The sequence below is a fragment of the Muntiacus reevesi genome, chromosome 16 (assembly GCF_963930625.1).
Source record: "Muntiacus reevesi chromosome 16, mMunRee1.1, whole genome shotgun sequence".
NCBI classification, from domain to species: Eukaryota; Metazoa; Chordata; class Mammalia; order Artiodactyla; family Cervidae; genus Muntiacus; species Muntiacus reevesi.
This window is the reverse complement of record NC_089264.1, coordinates 12,877,924-12,897,496: the sequence shown is the minus strand read 5'-3', so window position 1 is coordinate 12,897,496 and position 19,573 is coordinate 12,877,924. Positions and strand designations below refer to the sequence as shown.

At 35.5% G+C, this 19,573-nt stretch overlaps 1 protein-coding gene across 4 annotated transcripts; it reads left to right on the top strand.

The window, feature by feature from the left end:
• The first annotated feature begins 33 nt into the window (after nucleotides 1-33).
• On the top strand, nucleotides 34-18,158 carry LARP7 (La ribonucleoprotein 7, transcriptional regulator). 4 transcript variants are annotated; one of them, XM_065907410.1, is made up of 13 exons: nucleotides 34-186; nucleotides 5,792-5,995; nucleotides 6,208-6,308; nucleotides 6,380-6,463; nucleotides 6,587-6,751; nucleotides 6,834-6,927; nucleotides 7,010-7,357; nucleotides 7,436-7,580; nucleotides 9,428-9,576; nucleotides 10,269-10,387; nucleotides 13,717-13,876; nucleotides 14,146-14,237; nucleotides 17,819-18,158. In XM_065907410.1, exons 2-13 carry the CDS (start codon nucleotides 5,794-5,796, stop codon nucleotides 17,897-17,899), a joined length of 1,740 nt encoding a protein of 579 aa, XP_065763482.1. In that variant the 5' UTR covers nucleotides 34-186; nucleotides 5,792-5,793; the 3' UTR covers nucleotides 17,900-18,158. The 4 variants fall into 4 exon arrangements, with proteins under 4 accessions (XP_065763482.1, XP_065763481.1, XP_065763483.1 ...); XM_065907409.1 differs by having other exon boundaries at nucleotides 7,007-7,357; XM_065907411.1 differs by lacking the exon at nucleotides 5,792-5,995 and having other exon boundaries at nucleotides 7,007-7,357.
• Nucleotides 18,159-19,573: the final 1,415 nt, after the last annotated feature.

The window sequence follows — 19,573 nt, the reverse complement described above, 5'->3', positions numbered from 1 at the left end:
CCACGCTGAGCGAGCTTACGCCTGCGACGTAAACCGCGGTCGCACAGCATGTGGGCCTATCTTTTCCAAGGCGTTCGGAAGAAGTGTCGCTCATGTGACGCTAAAATAACTACGACTGTAAGGTTCGGGGGACGCGAAGCACTGAAGAACGCAGTCTCTGGCCCTGTAGTTTGGGAATTTGGCAAAGTAAGTTCTAAGTGGACTCTAGGGTAGCCCAGGTTGGGTGAGGTCTAAATTACTCTCAGTCTTTTTCTATGCAGTCCTTTCTGTCATCTCTGGTCCTTCTCATCCCGCCCCCTCCCACCAACCCATCAGTTCGATTGTCCTAGTGTCCTAGTTCTGTGTGCGCACGCGCAAGAGTCCTCCGGCAGCCCTTGTAGTTCCCGTTTTCTAGTGATTGGGGGCGCTTGTCGTCTGGTTTTGGAAGGTTTGGGGGCAGTCCCGCGTTTGACGGCTTCCGTGAGGAAGGACGGGTACCTAATGGGGCAGTAGTCAAAAGGGGAATTGCTTTTCTTCGCAGATTCGAGTTTTGGTGGTCAAAAGAAAGCGAATGTGGACTTGTATTTTAAAATTAAGTCATTTCCTTTTTCAGAACTTTTGTCTCTATCTTTCAGAGAGCTGAAAATTCCATTGTGGAAGGAAAAACTAATGAGTGTTAAATACAGTGTATTATTGAGTGCGTTAATAGACATACTTAAAGGGAAATAGATGAGGCCGTTGGTTAGGGGAAATGTGCTAGCAGAAGCCTAGAAAGAGTGAGATGCCGTTTAACCTGGGCCTTGAAAATTGAATAGGAGTTCATAAGACAAGACGAGAAGACTCGTTTAAAGCAGAGGCACAGGGACAAGAAAGTGGGCACCGCTGAATAGTCAGATGTGACTAGAACTATAGTTCTTAACCTTTTTGACACGCCATTTCCTTTTAAAACGTGATTTAAAAGATATGGATGAGCCTCCCAGGAAAATGTATATACATGTCTAAACATTTTGCTATAACCTTCTAAAGAAAAATTGTGAAACACGTTGAAATGGCCCCCCAAAAAAAGGTGTCTAGCTTACTTTTCCAGCTTACTTCTGCGCTTCATTGTCATTGAGCTATGTTACAATTATGTGAGTTATAGAAAACAGTCATAATTGAAATGTCTTACAGTTATTGCCCTGATTAGTGTTGCATCTGTTAACAAGGTCATTTCAGCGTTTTTGCTTGCTTGTATTTGTGCATGTCTAGTTTTTGAGTTCACCTTTAAACTGGTTTTTAGCACTTAACTAGTTCCCTGGTTAATCACTTAAATAAAATGATTGACATGTGTTCATTTTATAAATGTAGAAAAGTCATGGTTTCACGTTTTCTTTAAAATTTACCTTTGAAAATTTCATGGGATTCATAATAATTTTTGAAATCCATCTCAAATTCCATGGATTTCAGGTTAAGAATTTCTGAGCCAGGATGTAGAGAATGGACTTGTGGACACAGTGGGGGTGGGGAGGGAGAGAGTGGGATGAATGGAGAAAGTAGCATCAACATATACACACTACCATGTGTAGAATGGATAACTGTTGAGAAGTTGCTGTGTAACATACTGAGCCTAGTCTGGTGCTCTGTGATGACCTAGAGGAGTGGGATGGAGAAAGGGGAGGGAGGCTCAAGAGTGAGGGGGTATATGTATATTTATGACTGATGGTGGCGCTACTGTTAAAAAAATCTTGCCTCCCATTGCAGGAGATGTAAGATGCAATGTTAGATCCCTGAGTCAGGAAGATCCCTTGGAGGAGGGCATGGCAACCCACTCCAGTATTCTTGCCTGGAGAATTCCTTGGACAGAGAAGCCTGGATGGCTGCGGTCCATGGGATCACAAAGACTCAGATACTGCTGAAGTGACTTAGCACGAACATACAGATGGCTGATTCGCATTGTTGTACGGGAGAAACCAACACAACATTGTAAAAAAATTTTTTAACAATTTAAAAAAAGGATTTCTGAGTCAAAACATAGACTGCATGGTAAGAGGTTCTACTAAAACGTAGGCAGTGTGAGAGTTAAACATACCTGAGCTTACTTACCTAGCTAGCTTTAGCCAGGTCACTTAACCTTTGAGCCTTTGTAAAAAGAAGCTAAGAGAAACCAACTTAGAGGGATTATGAGGATTTAAAACAAGGTGTGTCAAGTAACTTGTGTTACACAGTAACTTTTATTCTTTGTTTAAAGCCTATGAAACTAGTTGATTCATTTAACAATTTTTTTAAAATATATGCTGTGTTACCAAAAGATGCTAAAGAATTAACTGTTGTTCAAAGTTTTAACATCAGAGTCACAAAATTAGACCTGTGTTTAGACAAGTTACACAGCTTCTGTGACGGATGAATGACTTCCTGAACAATTTATAAACTATTTCCATATTATTATGACAGTAGTTGTGGAAAACACTGGATGAAGAAGATAAGAGTCATTCCAAAGGTTACATTGATAGGACTTAATGACAGATTGGTAAATGGCAGTAAATAACAGTTACATATTGTTGACTGTGTGCTGTATAGCAGCAATGGAAAGTACTTTATTCATTTTGATTAATTTTTACAGCAACCCTTTTATGTCGGTATAACTTTTATTCCACTTTATAGATCGTAGAAAGATGAGGTAACGTGCTCAAAATCCATACAGCTAGTAAATAGCTCGACTCAGTGGATTACTAAGTGGAATATGTCATCCTTAAATAAAATGAGGGTGGTAAGAAGAACAGTAGAACAGACATTGCTAAGAAAGATAACTTTGATTTGGAATGTATGGAATGACAGTATACCTATTTGTTATCATAGGACATTGAGAAAGTAAACTATGACTATCATGTAACTTCCTGATCTTCTGTAACCAATGTGTAGAGAAGAGAACTTGTACCATAGCTTATGTCCTGTTTAATCTGATCCATATCCATACTTGAAAATGAAGGTATGTTTGAGTCTTTACAGATTTTTAAGATTGAAAATTGCAGATGAGTGTTATTCACATGGGGCAAGATTTTCTGAACTTAATTCTCCAGGCCACATACACACACACACACACACACACACTCAAAAAAAAAAAAAAAATCTTAGGAAGGAAGGAGAGTATCAGGGCTGAGAAGAGAACGCTGGGAAAAGTCTGATTTCTGGGAGATTTGTGGCTTTCTGTGTTTATGCAGTTCTGTCCACTATCTCCTCAGATGGTGGCTTTGACGATGAAAACAAATGGAGAAGTGGTAATCTGCTCTTTATAGATTTTTCAGAAGAGTTAGTAGTGAATTCTGTAGTGACAATCATAGCCTACATTTGTATTTTGTTTATAATTCTACCCCCTTAAAAATAACTTGAAATGCTCAACACTTGACAGTTTGTTAGATACTGTTAGTTATATTACTTAACTATTCAACAAATGCCAAGGTTGTGATCAAGCCGAAGTCTCTGCCTTTATAGTATTTATATTATAATGAAGCAGGTAGGCAATAAAATTATAATTCCAGATAGGAATAAGAGGATATAAGTATAGAAAGTGGTGAGTGAGGCAGAGGGTAGGGTTATTTGGTGAAAAAGAAAACCTCTTTGATAAAGTGGCATTTGCAGAGGCCTGGGTGAACAAGGAAGTAATCCCTGCAGCTGTGACAGGAAAGCTGGGGAACAGCAGGAGCAAAAGCCATGAAATGGGAATGCATTAGACTGTTCGAGGAACAGAATGATGATGTGTTGAGGTTGTAATGAGCTCTCTGAAAGAAGTTGCAAGTGATGAAGTTAGAGCGAGATCCCCAGGCCCGATCTAATAGGACCTATAGGCCACAATAAGGATTTTTTATTTTATTCTGACTGGGATAAGAAACCTTTGGAGGATTTTGTTCAAGAAATTGACATGTTATTTACATATTTAAATGATCATTCCAGCTGCTGTCTGGAGAATTGATGATAATGGAAGAGGAGTAGAAGCAAGTAAATGTGAGGATGTGTTTGAACTGCAGGCAAGACACTCGTGATAGCTTGGAACAGGTGGTTGTGATGGATGAAATGAAGAGTCATATGAATTTTGAAAAGCTAGAGCTAACAGAAATGCTAATGGATTGTCTGTGGGATGTGAGGAAGGAATGAAGAAGGATTTCAGTGTTTTTGCCCTCTCAGCAATCTTCGCTGGTATTTTCTGAGATGGGAAAGACTAGGCAAAAAATCTGGTTTGCTAAAATTTGAGAGTTCAACTGAAGCTTGAGATAGATTTAGCTTCAGCTAAATAAGTGAAGAGGTTAGGTGGGCATTTGCGTGTTGGAATGGGGAGATAATGGGAAAAGTTGGGAGTGGAGAAGATGGGTTTGTGAAACATCAACATATAGAGAGCCATGGAGCTTAAAGCCAGAGACCCTCTGAAAGGACATCTGTGTAGATAAGGGAGCCCAGGACTGAATGCAGTCTTGGACATCATGGAAAGGTAGAGCAGACAGTCGGAGGGTCCAGAAAAGGAAATGGAGAAGGGAGACAACTCCTGGAAGCCCAATGAAAAAATGTTTTCAGTGAGGGAGTTAGCAACTGCAAATGCTCCTGAGAGATCTGGTAGACAGTGGAGATCATTGTTTTTAGTTTCATTAGAATGATGGAAAGGAAAACCTGACAGGATGGGTTGAAGTGAGAGTGTGATAAATGGTTATGCAGCACTAAATGCCACCTGGTTGTTTTTCTAATGATTAATTTTGGCATGTACTTCCATTTTATGAGTCAGGCTAGCATCATCTAAATAATTACTTACATGTTTTAGAAATTAGTATTTAGCTGATCAACGGAAGCCTGCTTTAAAAATGCCAAAATACTCTTCCTTTGATGAGAATGCACACTTAGTTGGAGGTTTGAAGTGAAATGCCATTAATGGCTTTGTTCCCTCATGCTGGGTGTCGCTCTTTCTATCTGCAGCATCACTGCTGCACTGTCAGATTATAGCTGACAGTCCGACTCAGGAGACACAAATAGGCTTTATTAATAACTGTTTACTGAGCTTTAAAGGGTATAAGACAGAAGATAGAATAGGGACAGAATCTTCATCTCATCTGAAGACCTAGTCCCAGTCTTCCCCAAATACAGCAATTAACCCAAATCCACTGCTTCCCCCCACCCTTATCTAGATGCCTAAAAGCTTTAGCCCTTTTGCCTACCAATCTATTCTGTCATGCTGGTCATAGCCTCAAGGCCTGCATCCCAACTAATAGCATCTCCCAGCAACAGAGAAGACAGATGAAACTTCGCATGTCTTAATATCACCCCAGGCTTCCTGTTAGGTCTTTGCTCACTCATTTTTGTGTATGTTATTAACTAAGATGACACCATTCAACAGATTTTTGAATTACTATATACCAGGAACTGGGGATGTACCAGTAAGTGCATTCTAGGATAAACAGATTAGTAAGGTTTTAAGTTCAAACCAGAAGAGAACGGGGAGATAGTTGTCTGTCCAGAACTTTGGAGTCTGAGTATAGGAGATCTCACTTTATTTCAGCAAGTAAAGAACATTTTTTAATGTTTCTCAGTGGAGGTTGTGAAATGAACACATCAGTCTATCATTCTTATTTATACCAGAACGCATAAAAAATGCTGTTAACATAGGAGGTAAATTTTATAAGAAACAGGCAAAACAAAACGAAAGTTGCCACAGCTAATAGTGAAAATGTCCAAAGTTTGTCCTCTGGTAGACATATTTGAGCCCATTTCCATTCAGATAAAGGCTAAACTAAGTATTTTTTTATACCACTAATAATTATTTTCCCTGACTTAATATTTCTTTCCTATTTCATAGAAATGGAAACTGAAAGTGGAAATAAAGAAAAGGCAATGGAAGAAGAAAGCATAGAAAAGAAAAAAGAAGTAGAAAAAAAGAAAAGGTCTAGAGTTAAACAGGTGCTTGCAGATATTGTGAAGCAAGTGGACTTCTGGTTTGGAGATGCAAATCTCCACAAGGATAGATTTCTTCGAGAGCAGATAGAAAAATCTAGAGATGGATGTAAGTTTTCTTCAGTGTATTGTACCAGATTTAAGAGCTGTATCTACTTCTATTCTATATGTGCTGCATATAATGTACAATATACAGTGTATAAAAGTTTTAAGAGCTATTAAAATATATATATGCCACATATAATGTACAATATACACTGTGTATGAAACATGTTTTTTAAATTTTAACAGTTAAAAATGTTTTTGAAACTTTTTCATTAGATGTTGATATATCACTTCTTGTGTCCTTCAACAAAATGAAAAAATTGACCACGGATGGAAAGTTAATAGCCAGAGCACTGAAAAGTTCTGCTGTTGTAGAGGTAAGAATTGTTACATACTATGTGTCACATGATGCTGTTAGTTAATGTTGACTTTATGTACTGTTTTACAGCTGGATTTAGAAGGCACCAGAATCAGGAGGAAAAAGCCACTGGGTGAGAGACCCAAGGATGAGGATGAGCGGACAGTGTATGTGGTAAGCCACTTTTCTGGACAGCTCAGAATTGCTGCCTCCCAGCAGAAACATTGTAGTATTCAATTTAAGTAAGACTTTATTTTCAGTTAAGGTTTTCAACACTTTATTACTAATTTATCATAGGAACTGCTTCCCAAAAATGTTAACCACAGCTGGATTGAGAGAGTATTTGGGAAATGTGGCAATGTTGTTTATATAAGTATACCACATTATAAGTCTACTGGGGACCCAAAGGGATTTGCCTTCGTGGAATTTGAAACAAAAGAACAAGCTGCAAAAGCTATTGAGGTAGGTCCACAACCTAAAAGAAAGAGAAAGAAAATTACTAAGTGTTTTAAACAGTAACAGAATTTTGCTTATTTCATTTCAGTTTCTTAATAACCCACCAGAGGAAGCCCCGAGAAAACCTGGTGTATTTCCCAAGACAGTGAAAAACAAGCCCATTCCTGCTCTGACAGTAACTGGTGAGTTGTCATTAAATACTTAGACATAGACATAGACATAGATGAAGCAAAATAAGTAAATATAATAACATTGTTACAGAAGAAAAGAAAAAGAAGAAGAAGAAGAAAGGCCGAACAAAGAAAGACGACAATATCCAGCCCAAAGAGTCAAACATGGAGGCAGCCAAGGAAAGTGTCTGTAAAAAAAGATCAAGGACCACATCTGAGAGCTCTGAATTAGAGGTTACTGAACCCCAAAAGCAACCCACAAAGAAAAAGAAAAAACGAGAAAAAACTGAAGTATCCAGCTTACCTTTAGTCAAAGCAGGAAAGAGGAAAAGAAGCGGCTCTGAAGATGCAGACTGCCTCACTCCCAAAACGAAATCTAAGAAAGTGTCTCAGAAAGACAGTGTTAAAAAAGAAGCTCCAGAAGTTTGTAAAGAAAACAAAGGTATTTCCGACTTTACATTTATGGTTAGATAAGGAGGGTTTTCTTCTTAACTCATGTCTTTATTTCTTGTTAATTTAGAATTAGAAGTCTCTACGGAAGAGGAAAAGGATACTGGAGATATAAAAGACGGATCCCTACTGAAAGCAAAAAGAAAGCATAAGAAAAAACATAAAGAGAGGCATAAGATGGGAGAAGAGGTTATTCCATTACGAGTGCTATCGAAGTAAGTCACGGGTGCAAATTACATTGTTGGCAACTGACACACTCCATCACCATTGCTAAAGTGCAATTCCAGTTTGAATTGAACAGAGTTGCATATTAGCAACAGTAATGGCCTGAAGCCATGATCTGTAAAGAAGTTGCACAATGTTGGGGTTTAAAAAGGAACCACCACACTAAAACATGGAAGCACTTATTTTTTATGAAGTCACAGCAAGTGCCTCCATGTTAAAGTGGAGGGTATTCCTTAATAGATTTAAAGGTGCATCTTGTAGTATACCAAGGAGCGGCACGATAAGTACTCTACTTTTTCTTGAAGACAAAATGAAAAAAGAAGACTTACCATCACTAAAACATGGAAGCACTTACTTTTTTAGCTACAAAGCAAGTACATCCACGTTTAAGTGGTGGGGAGCCCGGTCTTGAGAAAAATAAAATTGTGAATTTTCTTTAACCTGTAAAGTGCATTTAGAAAATAATCTGGGAACAGAATAAATGTGTCAGACCCCGTGGACATGCCTGACAAACTTCTATTAAGCAAAATGGAAATAACTTTTAAGGCAATTTCATAATTAAAAGGACTACTTATTTTAACCTTTCATTTGAAACTTAGCAATGCTACATTTTCATTATTTTCAGAGCTTCATTAATAGCCAGTTTTCAGATCACAAGCGCTTTTCAAGTATTGACTTGGAGACACCTCCACTGAAACACGGAAGCACTTGCTTTTCTTTACACAGCAGGTACCCCCGTGTTAAAGCAGAGGGGCGCCCCTTTCAGCCTCACAGATTGCAGACGTTGCCATCTTGTGTCCAGAGGCGTCATTTGGACTCACTTCTACTAAAACATGGAAGCACTTACTATTTTAAAGTCACAGAAAGTACTACCATGTTAAAGTTAAAGGGAGTCCAACTTCTCAGGAGGTGGGAGATAAGGAGAAGAAAGAAAATGGCATACCTTTTAAAAGAAAGTTTCCTTAACCTTCCTGGATTACCGTTTCCAAAGACCCCAGTTTTGCTCTTGGAGGGTTAAAAGGCTAGGACTTTGGGTACTTCTATTTATACTATTCTTAACTCCTGAATTCCTCTTCCCTTTTTATCTCGGAGAATCGTTACAAGAGCCCTTTGTTATTCTAATGTATCAGCTCTCAGGGAATGTATGGTCCTGGGTGGGTCTGGATTTTTTTTTTTTTTTTTTGAAGTATACAGATGTCAATGTTAACAGCTAAAACCATTACCACAGATATTCTCCTCTTTAAAAAAAAAAAAAAAAAATCCCCTATCTGCGTGTTTGATGGCACAGATTAGGGTAACAATGAGTGCTCCTGCAGAGCCAGGAGAGGCATTGTGTTTCTATCTGGAGGACCTCTAGCTGTTTGAGGAAACCTCTACACGATCAATGTATGTAAATAAATAAATTGCTTCCATGGGGTGTTTTTCTTCTTAGAAATTCCTTTGACTCCAGTAAATACTGAGGAATGTTACCTTTCGAATTGGAAGCAGTTTAACAAATGTTAAAATTTTAATTTTTCACCCAGAGTTAACTGACTTTTCTAGTAAATGTTACTAGTTAGTTAACTCAGTGCTTTTATTTTTGTCAGTCAGACATTTGAAACATACTCAAGAATTGAATCAGCAAATAGAAAACATTTAATCTGAATGTTGGGACAGAGGGAACTCCCCTTTTCTCCTTTGCCAGATGGACTTAGAACTCAGGAAATAATTTAAGTGTGTTTAAAGAAAGATTGGGAGAAGGAGTGGTTCTAAGTCACTGAATGTCTGTATTTTGAGACTTACTTTTTATTTAATGATCTGTTGTCACTGTTTAAAAGTACAATTATTTTCACTACAGGACAGAATGGTTGGATTTGAAGAAAGAGTATTTAGCACTGCAAAAAGCCAGCATGGCTTCTTTAAAAAAAACAATATCCCAAATAAAGTCACAATCAGAAATGGAAACAAATGGAGTGCCTTCTAATTCTGGAATGAAAAGTGAAAAAAGTAAGCATCAATATGATAGTTTTTGTAGCATTATATTCTACTTATACTAAAACACACTGAGTTATTATAGGATAAACTTTAGTTTTTGAAACTCAATTATATAGTGGTTGTTATTAGAGCAATTACTGATTTCTCAGGTTGTCCAGATGTGATTTATCCTTAACCTAAAAATATTTGAAGGGCTCATTTTAAACTGAATCTTTTTTAATCATATACCTTTTCTCTATATAGTTTTCATTAGTAATCAAAATTAGTTATGAGTGCCTAGTTTGTAGTTCATCGCATTTGTAGAAACAAAGATGATCTTTGATATTTATATTTTAAATTCCCATAAGTTGAAAATATAAATTTCCACATTTGAATTGTAATGGTATACCTATGCCTGTTCTTTCTTTATTGAGTAAAACAATTTGTTATTGGTTCAGTGAAAGGGGACATTTTTTCTTTAAGATTTTAAAAGGGTTCTTCTAATGGTAAAACTTTGCATTTACAGTAATAAGAGTTTCTGTATTTTACTTTATGGTAATTTGTAATAAATAGTATAACTTAAAACATAATGACTTTATGAGTTAAGTTTAGATTACTTAAATAAAGGTGGGAGACCATTATTGATACTCTAGAGCGGGCCTCTAAGCGTTAAATTATTAAATGGAAGAGATATTTTTCTGGTCTTTTTCTTTTTGCTTCAACAGCAAACAGTGAAGAGTGTGGTCCCCAGGAGAAAGTTAATGCAGCAGGACCACAGTTTGTGAGTGGTGTGATTGTGAAGATCATTAGCACCGAGCCTTTACCTGGCAGGAAGCAAGTCAGGGTAATGCTTTTGAATCCCCATGATAGTTGTTTCTCTTTCTTCTCTTTCTTCTTAAAAACCTCTGTGTGAAAGTGTTTTGAATGTGGAAAATGAGGCAAATCAAATTAGAATTTGTTCTATTGTGGTAAACTGCTTATTGGGTTTGATTCCATAATAACCCTTTAAGTCTGAGTCAAGGCAAATTCTGATACCTGAAATTCCTCACTGAATCAAATTTATAGTGAACTTCGTTTAATCCTTTTATAGGAAAACAGCAATTTGTGCTTATTTTTATTGGTACCCCAATGGTTGTGTATAGGAAAGGGATGAAACCCTACTGTAGTTATTATATCAAATGAGGAGATTAAGTAAAATGCTTTCCCAATATTCATTTTCTCAGGGGACCTTTTCTGTTTTTCAGAAAAATCAAGAGAAACTAGATTTTGGGGCAATACTTAGGGATAAAACATTCATAAAGATGGAACTAACATTAAAGTTGGTTTGTGATTGTTTCTAAAATAAAACTATTTGCTGTTGTCTTATTTGGAGCAAACTAGAGAATTTGTAATTTATTTTCATTAGAGCTTTTAGTTTTCAATAAATTCCTAAAAGATTTTGTGACTTAAAAATCAGAACTATGTTGAAATAAAAGGGATAGTGTGCATATTTTTCACTTACCATAGACTTAGTTTATTTTTGTCTGTTAATGAATCCTCTTGAGAATTGAAAATTTTCTCCTGAAAAAAATGCAGGGTGGTTGTTTTTGGCAAGAAGAACCTTTTAAAATTTTATTCCTAAAAGTATTTTTTTTGGTATTTTCAGTCCTCACCAATTATTTTAAAATTTTTGAAACAATTACAGGAAAGTGTAAAGTATTTTAAATATCTCCAAAAATTTATAGTTTACATGTAAATTCCTATCCCTGTTGTTCTCCTAAGTCTTTTTTCACTTTATAAGAGTTTGTCCCCTACAGCATTTTGTACTGGCATGGCAATGTATCTTATTCACATACTCTTTTAAGTGGGAGTATCCTATTTACTTTTTAACTTTGTCATCCATTTAAGTGAAACACTTTCTTTTTAAACTATGTAAGGTGTTCTATAACATAACAAGTATATTTATAATTCTTACACTGACTTCAGGACCATGAGGTATGTTGCTTTGGTTTTCCATAGACTGTTACCAGTCAACATTTTTTAACTTCTGTAAACATTAAAGTTGCTCATTGTAACCATCTGTAAGCACTCTTTATCTGAAACCCTATCCCCTGAAATCCTGTAGCTGTCACTAACAAGTAAATCTATACTCTTACTATAGTATTGATGAGGAATTTGGTCAATCCCAAATTGATATACTAGCTTGCACTTCATAATTTGGTAGCAAAATAGACTTTGCAATAAGAAGGATTAAAAAATTGAAGATGTAAATGCTGCTGTGGTTAGTCAGATGGCCCAAGTTTTAAAAGAAAAATTACTCAAAGTTTGTTATTTTGAATAACTGGTATAGGTTTAATTGCATTTATCTGATTTTATTATCTAAATGGTAATTATGTCGATTACAAATTATTCATTTTTGATCACCAAAATCATAAAATAAGTGCATTAACCAAATTATTAATTACTTACATTTTGCTGGAACAAAAACTGATTCTTACTGCTGTCTGCGAGTTGCCCCTGTGATTGCCAGGTTAATTTGTCATTCTAAGAAGGATTTTAAATCTGGAGATTAGCCTGACATTATAATGGATATTTAGTAAATATCTTTTGAATTGAAGTAATTGAATCTGTCTGATAAATCAGTTACAAAACCCTCACTACTACCAATAAACACATTCAAATTTCATCACTTAATACCTTATTTTTCCTTCTTTGTGTTTAAATTAAATACTCATTAACTAGATAGAGAAATGGGAAGAATTGGCAAGTATATTTCTCTCCAGTTTTCAGATTTTAAATTGAATTTGCCTAAAATTATAAAGTGCCTATTTTGTGATAGGCAGTGATTTAAGTGTTGAGATAAATTAAGACTTAGTACGTGGCTTGTATTAATATATAAGCATGGATTTTTACTACTTATTCTTTTTTTTTTTACTACTTATTCTTTATTATTAACTAATGCACTTTTCTTTTGAAATGATATTTCCAGGTATTGCTGAGTTCCTTCTGTAATTCAGAATTTTAAAAAGTAATCTAGGGTATTTTCTGGTGTCCAGTAGTTAGGACTCCAAGCTCTCACGTGAAAGGCCCTAGTTGGGGAACTAAGATCCCACAAGCCAAGAGGCGCGGCCAAAAAAAATATTTCTTTTAATAAATAAATAATCTAAATTAGTTGTACCTTGAAATTTTGGGTTTAAACTGAAGGGGTTGAGGTAGGTAGGACGATTTTTTTCTTTCTTTCAGTTGGGAACCTTCAGTTACTTCTTTAGCTTTATGAATGGAAGTTGATGAATTAAGAATTAGTGTAACATTCCTGCATAATTACCTTGCTTACACTGTAGAACCTGCTGTGAAAAAAAATGACCTGGGAATGCAGGAATCTTGTTAATTTGCCCTCACAGCAGGCCTTATAGGTAAAACTTCTCACTGCTACGTGACTGGAAGAGGTTGCTTAGATGTTTTATCAGAGTAAAAACTCTGGCCTATCTGTATTCCCATAGACAGTTTAAGAACCAAATATCTCTCTGTGTGCCTTGAAACTTTTTTCACAAGTGGTTATAAAAAGTTTGCATGTATTTTAAGTCCTAAGTGATTTTGTACAGGTAAATGGAAACACAACTTCTTCCTTAATGCCATTTCAGTTTTGTTTTTTGTTTTACTCTTTGCCTACACCCAGACATGGAACCCTTCTTCTAAATTTGAGGGTTAGAGGAAAGTATTTGTACATTCTATACTATAGATCTTTTTTTCTTATTCCATATTCCCATCTACTATGATTTTAAAGATACTGTTGAATGAAAGAAAGTTGATAGAGTTGATATTAAATTGGTCCTCAACTTTGTCCAAGTCCATTTCTAAGAGCATTTGTTTTGAGGTCTTTTTTCTGGTGGTAGTTTGGTTTTTCGTTTGGAGTCTTTTTTGGGCGTCTTTCTTATTAGCTTATGGGATCTTAGCTCCCAGACCAGGAGTTGAACCTGTACCCCTGGAAGCGAGAGTGAAGAGTCCTAACCATTAGACCGCCAAGGAATTCTCCATTTGTATGTATCTTGGAAGCTAACTGAAATGAAATAGTTACTCCTCGTTTGAAATGATAATATGGCTCAATTTTATAATAGATCCTACAGTGGAATAATTTTAGAATTATAATGAAATGTTTTTATTGTTTATTTTAAGCCCTTCTAAATTCTAATGCAGGATACTTTGGCAGCAGTCTCAGAGGTTGTTTATGTTGATTTGCTGGAAGGAGATACAGAATGCCATGCTAGATTTAAAACTCCTGAGGATGCTCAAGCAGTAGTAACTGCGCATTCAGAAATTAAAAAGAAACACTGCTGGAAACTAGAGATTCTTTCTGGTAAAACTTTATAGAACCTTTTCTTTCTTTTTTTTTTTTTTATTTTAACAATGCTTATTGTGGGGTGATTGTTTTATATAATTTCCGAGTTTGGCAAATGAAACTGGGGGGGCGGGGTCGGTTCTTTACACCAATATACGTAAAAAGACATTAAATAACTCGGACAACTATTCTAGTTCTACTGAAAATATAAAGCTGTGGATGTGTTTCTTCATCTATATCCTTATGTTCAGTGATAAGCATTTTTGTGTTTGTTTTTTTTTTTAAAGGTGATCATGAACAGAGGTATTGGCAGAAGATTTTGGTAGATAGGCAGGCCAAACTTAATCAACCTCGTGAAAAGAAAAGAGGCACTGAGAAGGTAATCAGTTCATACTTTGTAATTTAAATTTCTGGCTGTTTTCTTTTATAACTTGGTAGTAAAGGCTTATTTAAAGATTGTCTTAATGGTAAAAAGCACAATATATGTAGAGTGCAGTTTTTAAAGATATGAGTCTCCACAGATAAGATTGAGAATCTGTGCATATCATTCCCAATTGCAGTGGTAAGCTTTATTCCTTTTTCTCTAGAATAACTGACAGGGGAAATAAATAAGCTTAAATTAGTACATTAAATAATTTATAGAAAAAAACAATGATAATTTAAAGCAAGTCTCTCAATAACTTTAAAAGACACTTAAGAATTTATCAGGTGTTTATCGTTGCTAGTAAGCTGTTTATTCTTTTTAAAAATATTATACGTGTAAAAGTTAGTACATCTTAAAATGCTTAGAGCAAAATAGGGCACATAATAATTTATATTATCAATTTCTCAATGTATATTATAAAAATCAGTAAAATCCAAAAAGATGTATGTGCATTATTTCATGATTGGTTAGTACTTGAAAGGTCTTACTTCCCGTGTTCTGGGTTTGTTGATTTAAGGTCCTATTTATAAAATTCTTTTTTTTTTTTTAATTGGAAAATCAAGTTTTTTTCGTCTGTCTTGCATCTCCTAGGATTCATTGGAATTTAAAATGATTTGGGAGGAGGTTTTCTACTGATCTTTGTTAATTCTCTTTCCATGAATGCAGACTGAATTTGCTGAAATAGAGAGGCCTCCTTCCTCTTTAAAGACTCTTTCAGGTCTATGAGGTGTTAATTTCAAAGCCTATTTAAGCTTTGATTAACTTAAATATTAAAATCATTAATCCAGAACTCACAATTGAAATGAAATCACTTTGTTAAATAATACTTTTCCTTCTAGTTTGTGTAAAATATCATGTAAATTGTATATATTTTTAAAACTAGAAAAAAACAGTTTTGTTTTTAAGAAAGACTCCATCTGCATAAATTTTTAAGTTTGAGACAAGGAAATAAACATTGACAGGGAATTTTATAAATTGGGTTGAAATCAGTGAGTAGTTCTGTCACTGAATTTGAAGGGTTCTCGTGTATTGGTTAACAGGATCAGGCTTTTTATCATTAGCATGATTTGTATGATAAGCAAACTTCTGAAAGTATAGAATCCTAGCTAAAGCAATGAAAGTACTAATTTGCTAATTTCATAAAATGAAGAAAGATTCCACACGACTTAGCTTCTCAGAGGAGAGGAGGTTATTAGTTTACTACTTTGTTAATTCATTTAATTAACATTTTTGGTATTGGTTTGTGTTAGCCACTGTTTAAGAACTGAGTGTTTAGCCATGAGTAGCAAGGTCTCCTTCTTTCATGAGGCTTAGAGTTAATATAGGTCAGATGATGACCAGTGCTGTTCAGAAAACTCAAAAGCACGAAGGTGACCATAGAGCAGACCTTAGGGAAGTGAGCAGACAAGCCAGGAGAATTTAGGCGCTCCGCTTTACACTCCAAGGCAACAGAAAATACAGAGGTCTTGGGGGAGATTGTCAGACTAGGAGACCAGTGTAGCTGGGGTACGGGAAGCACGCAAGCATGTCAGTAATAGAAAATAAGTATTTAGGAAAAATTAACAGCCAAAAATATAGTGTAAATACCTCACTGACATACCATTCTACCATTTCCACAGTAGTATACTTGAGTGAAAGAAAAACACTAATAGAAAATCCTGGTTCTGCTTTTCACTCTGTGGAGGAGAAGGCTACTGGGGATAGTTTTCTAAGCTCTGTTCAGTTTGTATAGAATTAAAAGACAGTTGATTAAGAAATACTTCATTTTCTATGTATGATATTTTGACGTATAAAAATCAAGTGCGATCAGTTTAAGGAGGTGCTGAAATTTAGGCTTGAGGAGAGTATATGGAGCTTGCCCAGGCGTGTGAACTGTGAAATGAGTTGCTGAAATCCATTATTGACTGTTATCCATGTGAGAGCCCTTCAAACCTAAATGTTAGTTGCTCAGTCCTGTCGGACTCTGTGTGAGCTGATGGGCTGTATGTAGCCTGCCAGGCTCCCCTATCCATGGAATTCTCCAGGCAAGAATACCGGAGTGGATTGCTCTTTCCTTCTCCAGGGGATCTTCCCCACCCAGGGATAGAACCTGGGTCTCCTGCATTGCAGGCGGATTCTTTACCACTAAGCCACTATGGCCTAAGTACAAAACAGTCTTTATAGAGTTTACATTGTACTAGAAACTAAAATGATCTCCCAAATAATTACTGTGGTAAGCTATTAAATATGCATGGTGTTGTAAAAAAAAAAAAAAAAAAAATCAAGTGCAGATAAATTAAGACCTGAGACAAAGATCAGTAAGATGAAGAAAAGACCTGCCAAAAGGGCTCTCATTCATTCTACCTCAACCAAATCTTTCCAGTGTACCCTATCACATTGAGCATTTTAGTAAAATTAGATAACAAGTATTGGAGACGACACAGTGAGGCTTTTCTCATTTTTCTTTAGCTTGTAAAGCACATTTGAATTTCTCATTGTTTTTACCAAAATCATCTTTCCTTTATAAAGTACTGACAGGTCAGCTATTAAACAGATAAAGATAGAATTCATAAAATTTGTGAAAAGCATATGGTTGTGAGTTTGAAACAGTTAAATTTTGACTCCACTGACAGTTTGTTTTTAGTTTAATCTGAAAATGACTTCCTAAAAACTTACCACAATAAAAAAAATGAAAAATAAATAAAGGTGACTTCCTGCTGATGACCACTTATCACCAGTTTAAAGAAACTATTTTAATGAATAGTCATTAGAATCTGTGTTTATAAGAGAATAAGATTTTCAATTCCTCCAAAGCTAAATATGATACTTTAGTTTTTCTACAAGAAAGCTTTTGGGCATTTTAAATGGTCTTCTTCATTCTGTATAATTTAATTTGCCTTCTTTAAAATTTTTGATTTATGTAAGGGTGTAATAATAAGTACTTTTAATAGCAGACCCTTATTTAGAATATTTCTCAAATTTGTAAGCAAAATTTCTTAATGATTAATACTCAAACCCAAAGGGATATGATGAAACAAAGACTGGTCTTCAACCCTCCTAAAATGTCAAAAAAATTTTTAAATTTTATATTGGCACATTGGTGATTAACAGTGTTGTATTAGTTTCAGGTGTATAGCAAAGCGATTCAGTTACTACGCATATACATGTGTCTTTTTCAGATTCTTTTCTCATTTAGGTTATTACAGAATACTGAGGAGCATTCCCTGTACTGAATAATAGGTCCATGTTGGTGGAATTATGGTTATTTATTAATTAATTAATAACCAAATTATTGGTTATTTTTAATTGAAAAAAGTTTTAGTAGTCTAGCACTAAAATGCAAGGATCTTAGATAATTCAAAGGTTTAATATCTACTATATTTAATAAGCTCTAATTTAGGCAGATTTGATCTGAGCTTAATTATCTCATTTGTTTCCCTTGTCCCCCTTTTAAAAAATTTTATTCAAGCTAATAGTTGTGAGATTTTTCTAGTCATAATTATCTTTCTGTTTTTACATATCCAGTTCCTTCTAATTTCTGATTTTTTTCTCTGTAGTTAATCACCAAAGCTGAAAAGATTAGACTCGAAAAGACTCAACAAGCAAGTCAACACATCAGATTTTCTGAATATGACTGAAAAAAATTTTTGTTCACCTCTTCAGATTTCACTGGATACTAGAGCTATTCTTAGGAATATCTTTTTTTTATGGTGGTAATGCATAATGTTTTTCTAAAACCTACATTTAATTAAATAGTTGTTCTTTAACTTGTAAATACGACTTTTCCTGGAGACAGTTACATTGTTTACCAGTTTTTCTGTAAACGTTGCATTTGTTGAAATTATATGACACAAATCAACCTCAAAGTGATTTAGAAAATAAATGTGTTTGAAATTATCATTATGTTTGTTGTTTTTATATTGCAAAAACAACATATATGCAAAAATAATAATGCTATCTAAATAAATAGGTTGGGGGAAATGTTTAACAGAGAATGCTCATTGTGCTTTTTGTTTTGTAACTTGCTTTTTCCATTTGAAATATCTTGGATATCCTTTCATGTTGATTTATACAGAGACATGTGTGTGATATTTCATTCTGTTTATTGTACTTTGCCTGTCCCAGCTCCCATTTAACTGACCATATGAACTGTTTGCAGTTTAAATGTTTTAAACATATTGAGTTTGTTTTCATAAATGAAGTTAAGCATTTTATTTTGATTAGACAAAATAAAATGTACCAGATGCTGTAAACAAAGAAAAAAAAATTCTAGGAACCAGCCTTTGGTATAACTGAGTGTATCATTTTATTCAGGAAAATCACAGAAGGGAGTATTGAAGGCCTTCCTAGAACTGAATGTCCAGGGATGTACATGACTGGCATCTTAATCTCTCATCAGGCTATCAGGAAAGTACTCTAGACGACCTTGGGATTCATTTCCTTGAGCTACAAACCCATTTCTAGTCCCGTCAGCTTTGTCCAGCAGTGGGGAATGAACTTGGTTGTCCCTTGGATGCACTGTGGGAGGCAAAGAATCAAGAATCTGCTCACTCCTATGGGCCAGAGGTTGAGGAGACTGGCTGCATCAGGGTGGGGTAGCAGCAGCTTACTGCCAGAAATAGGAATGCTGGCAGGTTGCCACTGACTCACTAGCTTTTCTCTCCCCATGAAGAAAAGCTAGCATACACACTCATGAAGAAAAAGAATGATCAGTAAATTGTTGCTAAATCCTCTTATGAGGATTATGACTAAATATGTGCTGGTTGATCCAGAATAATCAGTAGTAGGTGTATGTCTCAAGAATTCAGTTAATGTCAAAGAGGGCTGTCATAAGGTGACTTTGGAGAGGTTATCAGTAAACTTTCAGAAATTGTCCCCTTGGCAGTCTTTAAAACAAGATAATCAAGACACCATTGTAGCACTTGGGAGGCATTAGTGAAGTAAATCAAAGATCCCTCTGTCACGGTGCTTATATTCCAGCAGTAGATAGAGACAATAAATAAAAACAAGTAAAAATTACACAGTGTTAGATAAGTCCTAGAGACATACAGAAAGAGATGGAGAGGGAGAAAATTTCATTCATTAATTCTTGCGTTTCTTCTTCAGTTCACTTAAGTAAAGGAATACTTATTTGACCCCAGCTTCCCTGGTGGCTCATTTGGTAAAGCATCTGCCTACAATGCAGGAGACCTGGGTTCGATCCCTGGGTCAGGAAGATCCCCTGGAGAAGAAAATGGCAACCCGCTCCAGTACGCTTGCCTGGAAAATCCCATGAACCGAGGAGTCTGGTGGGCTACAGTCCTTGGGGTCGC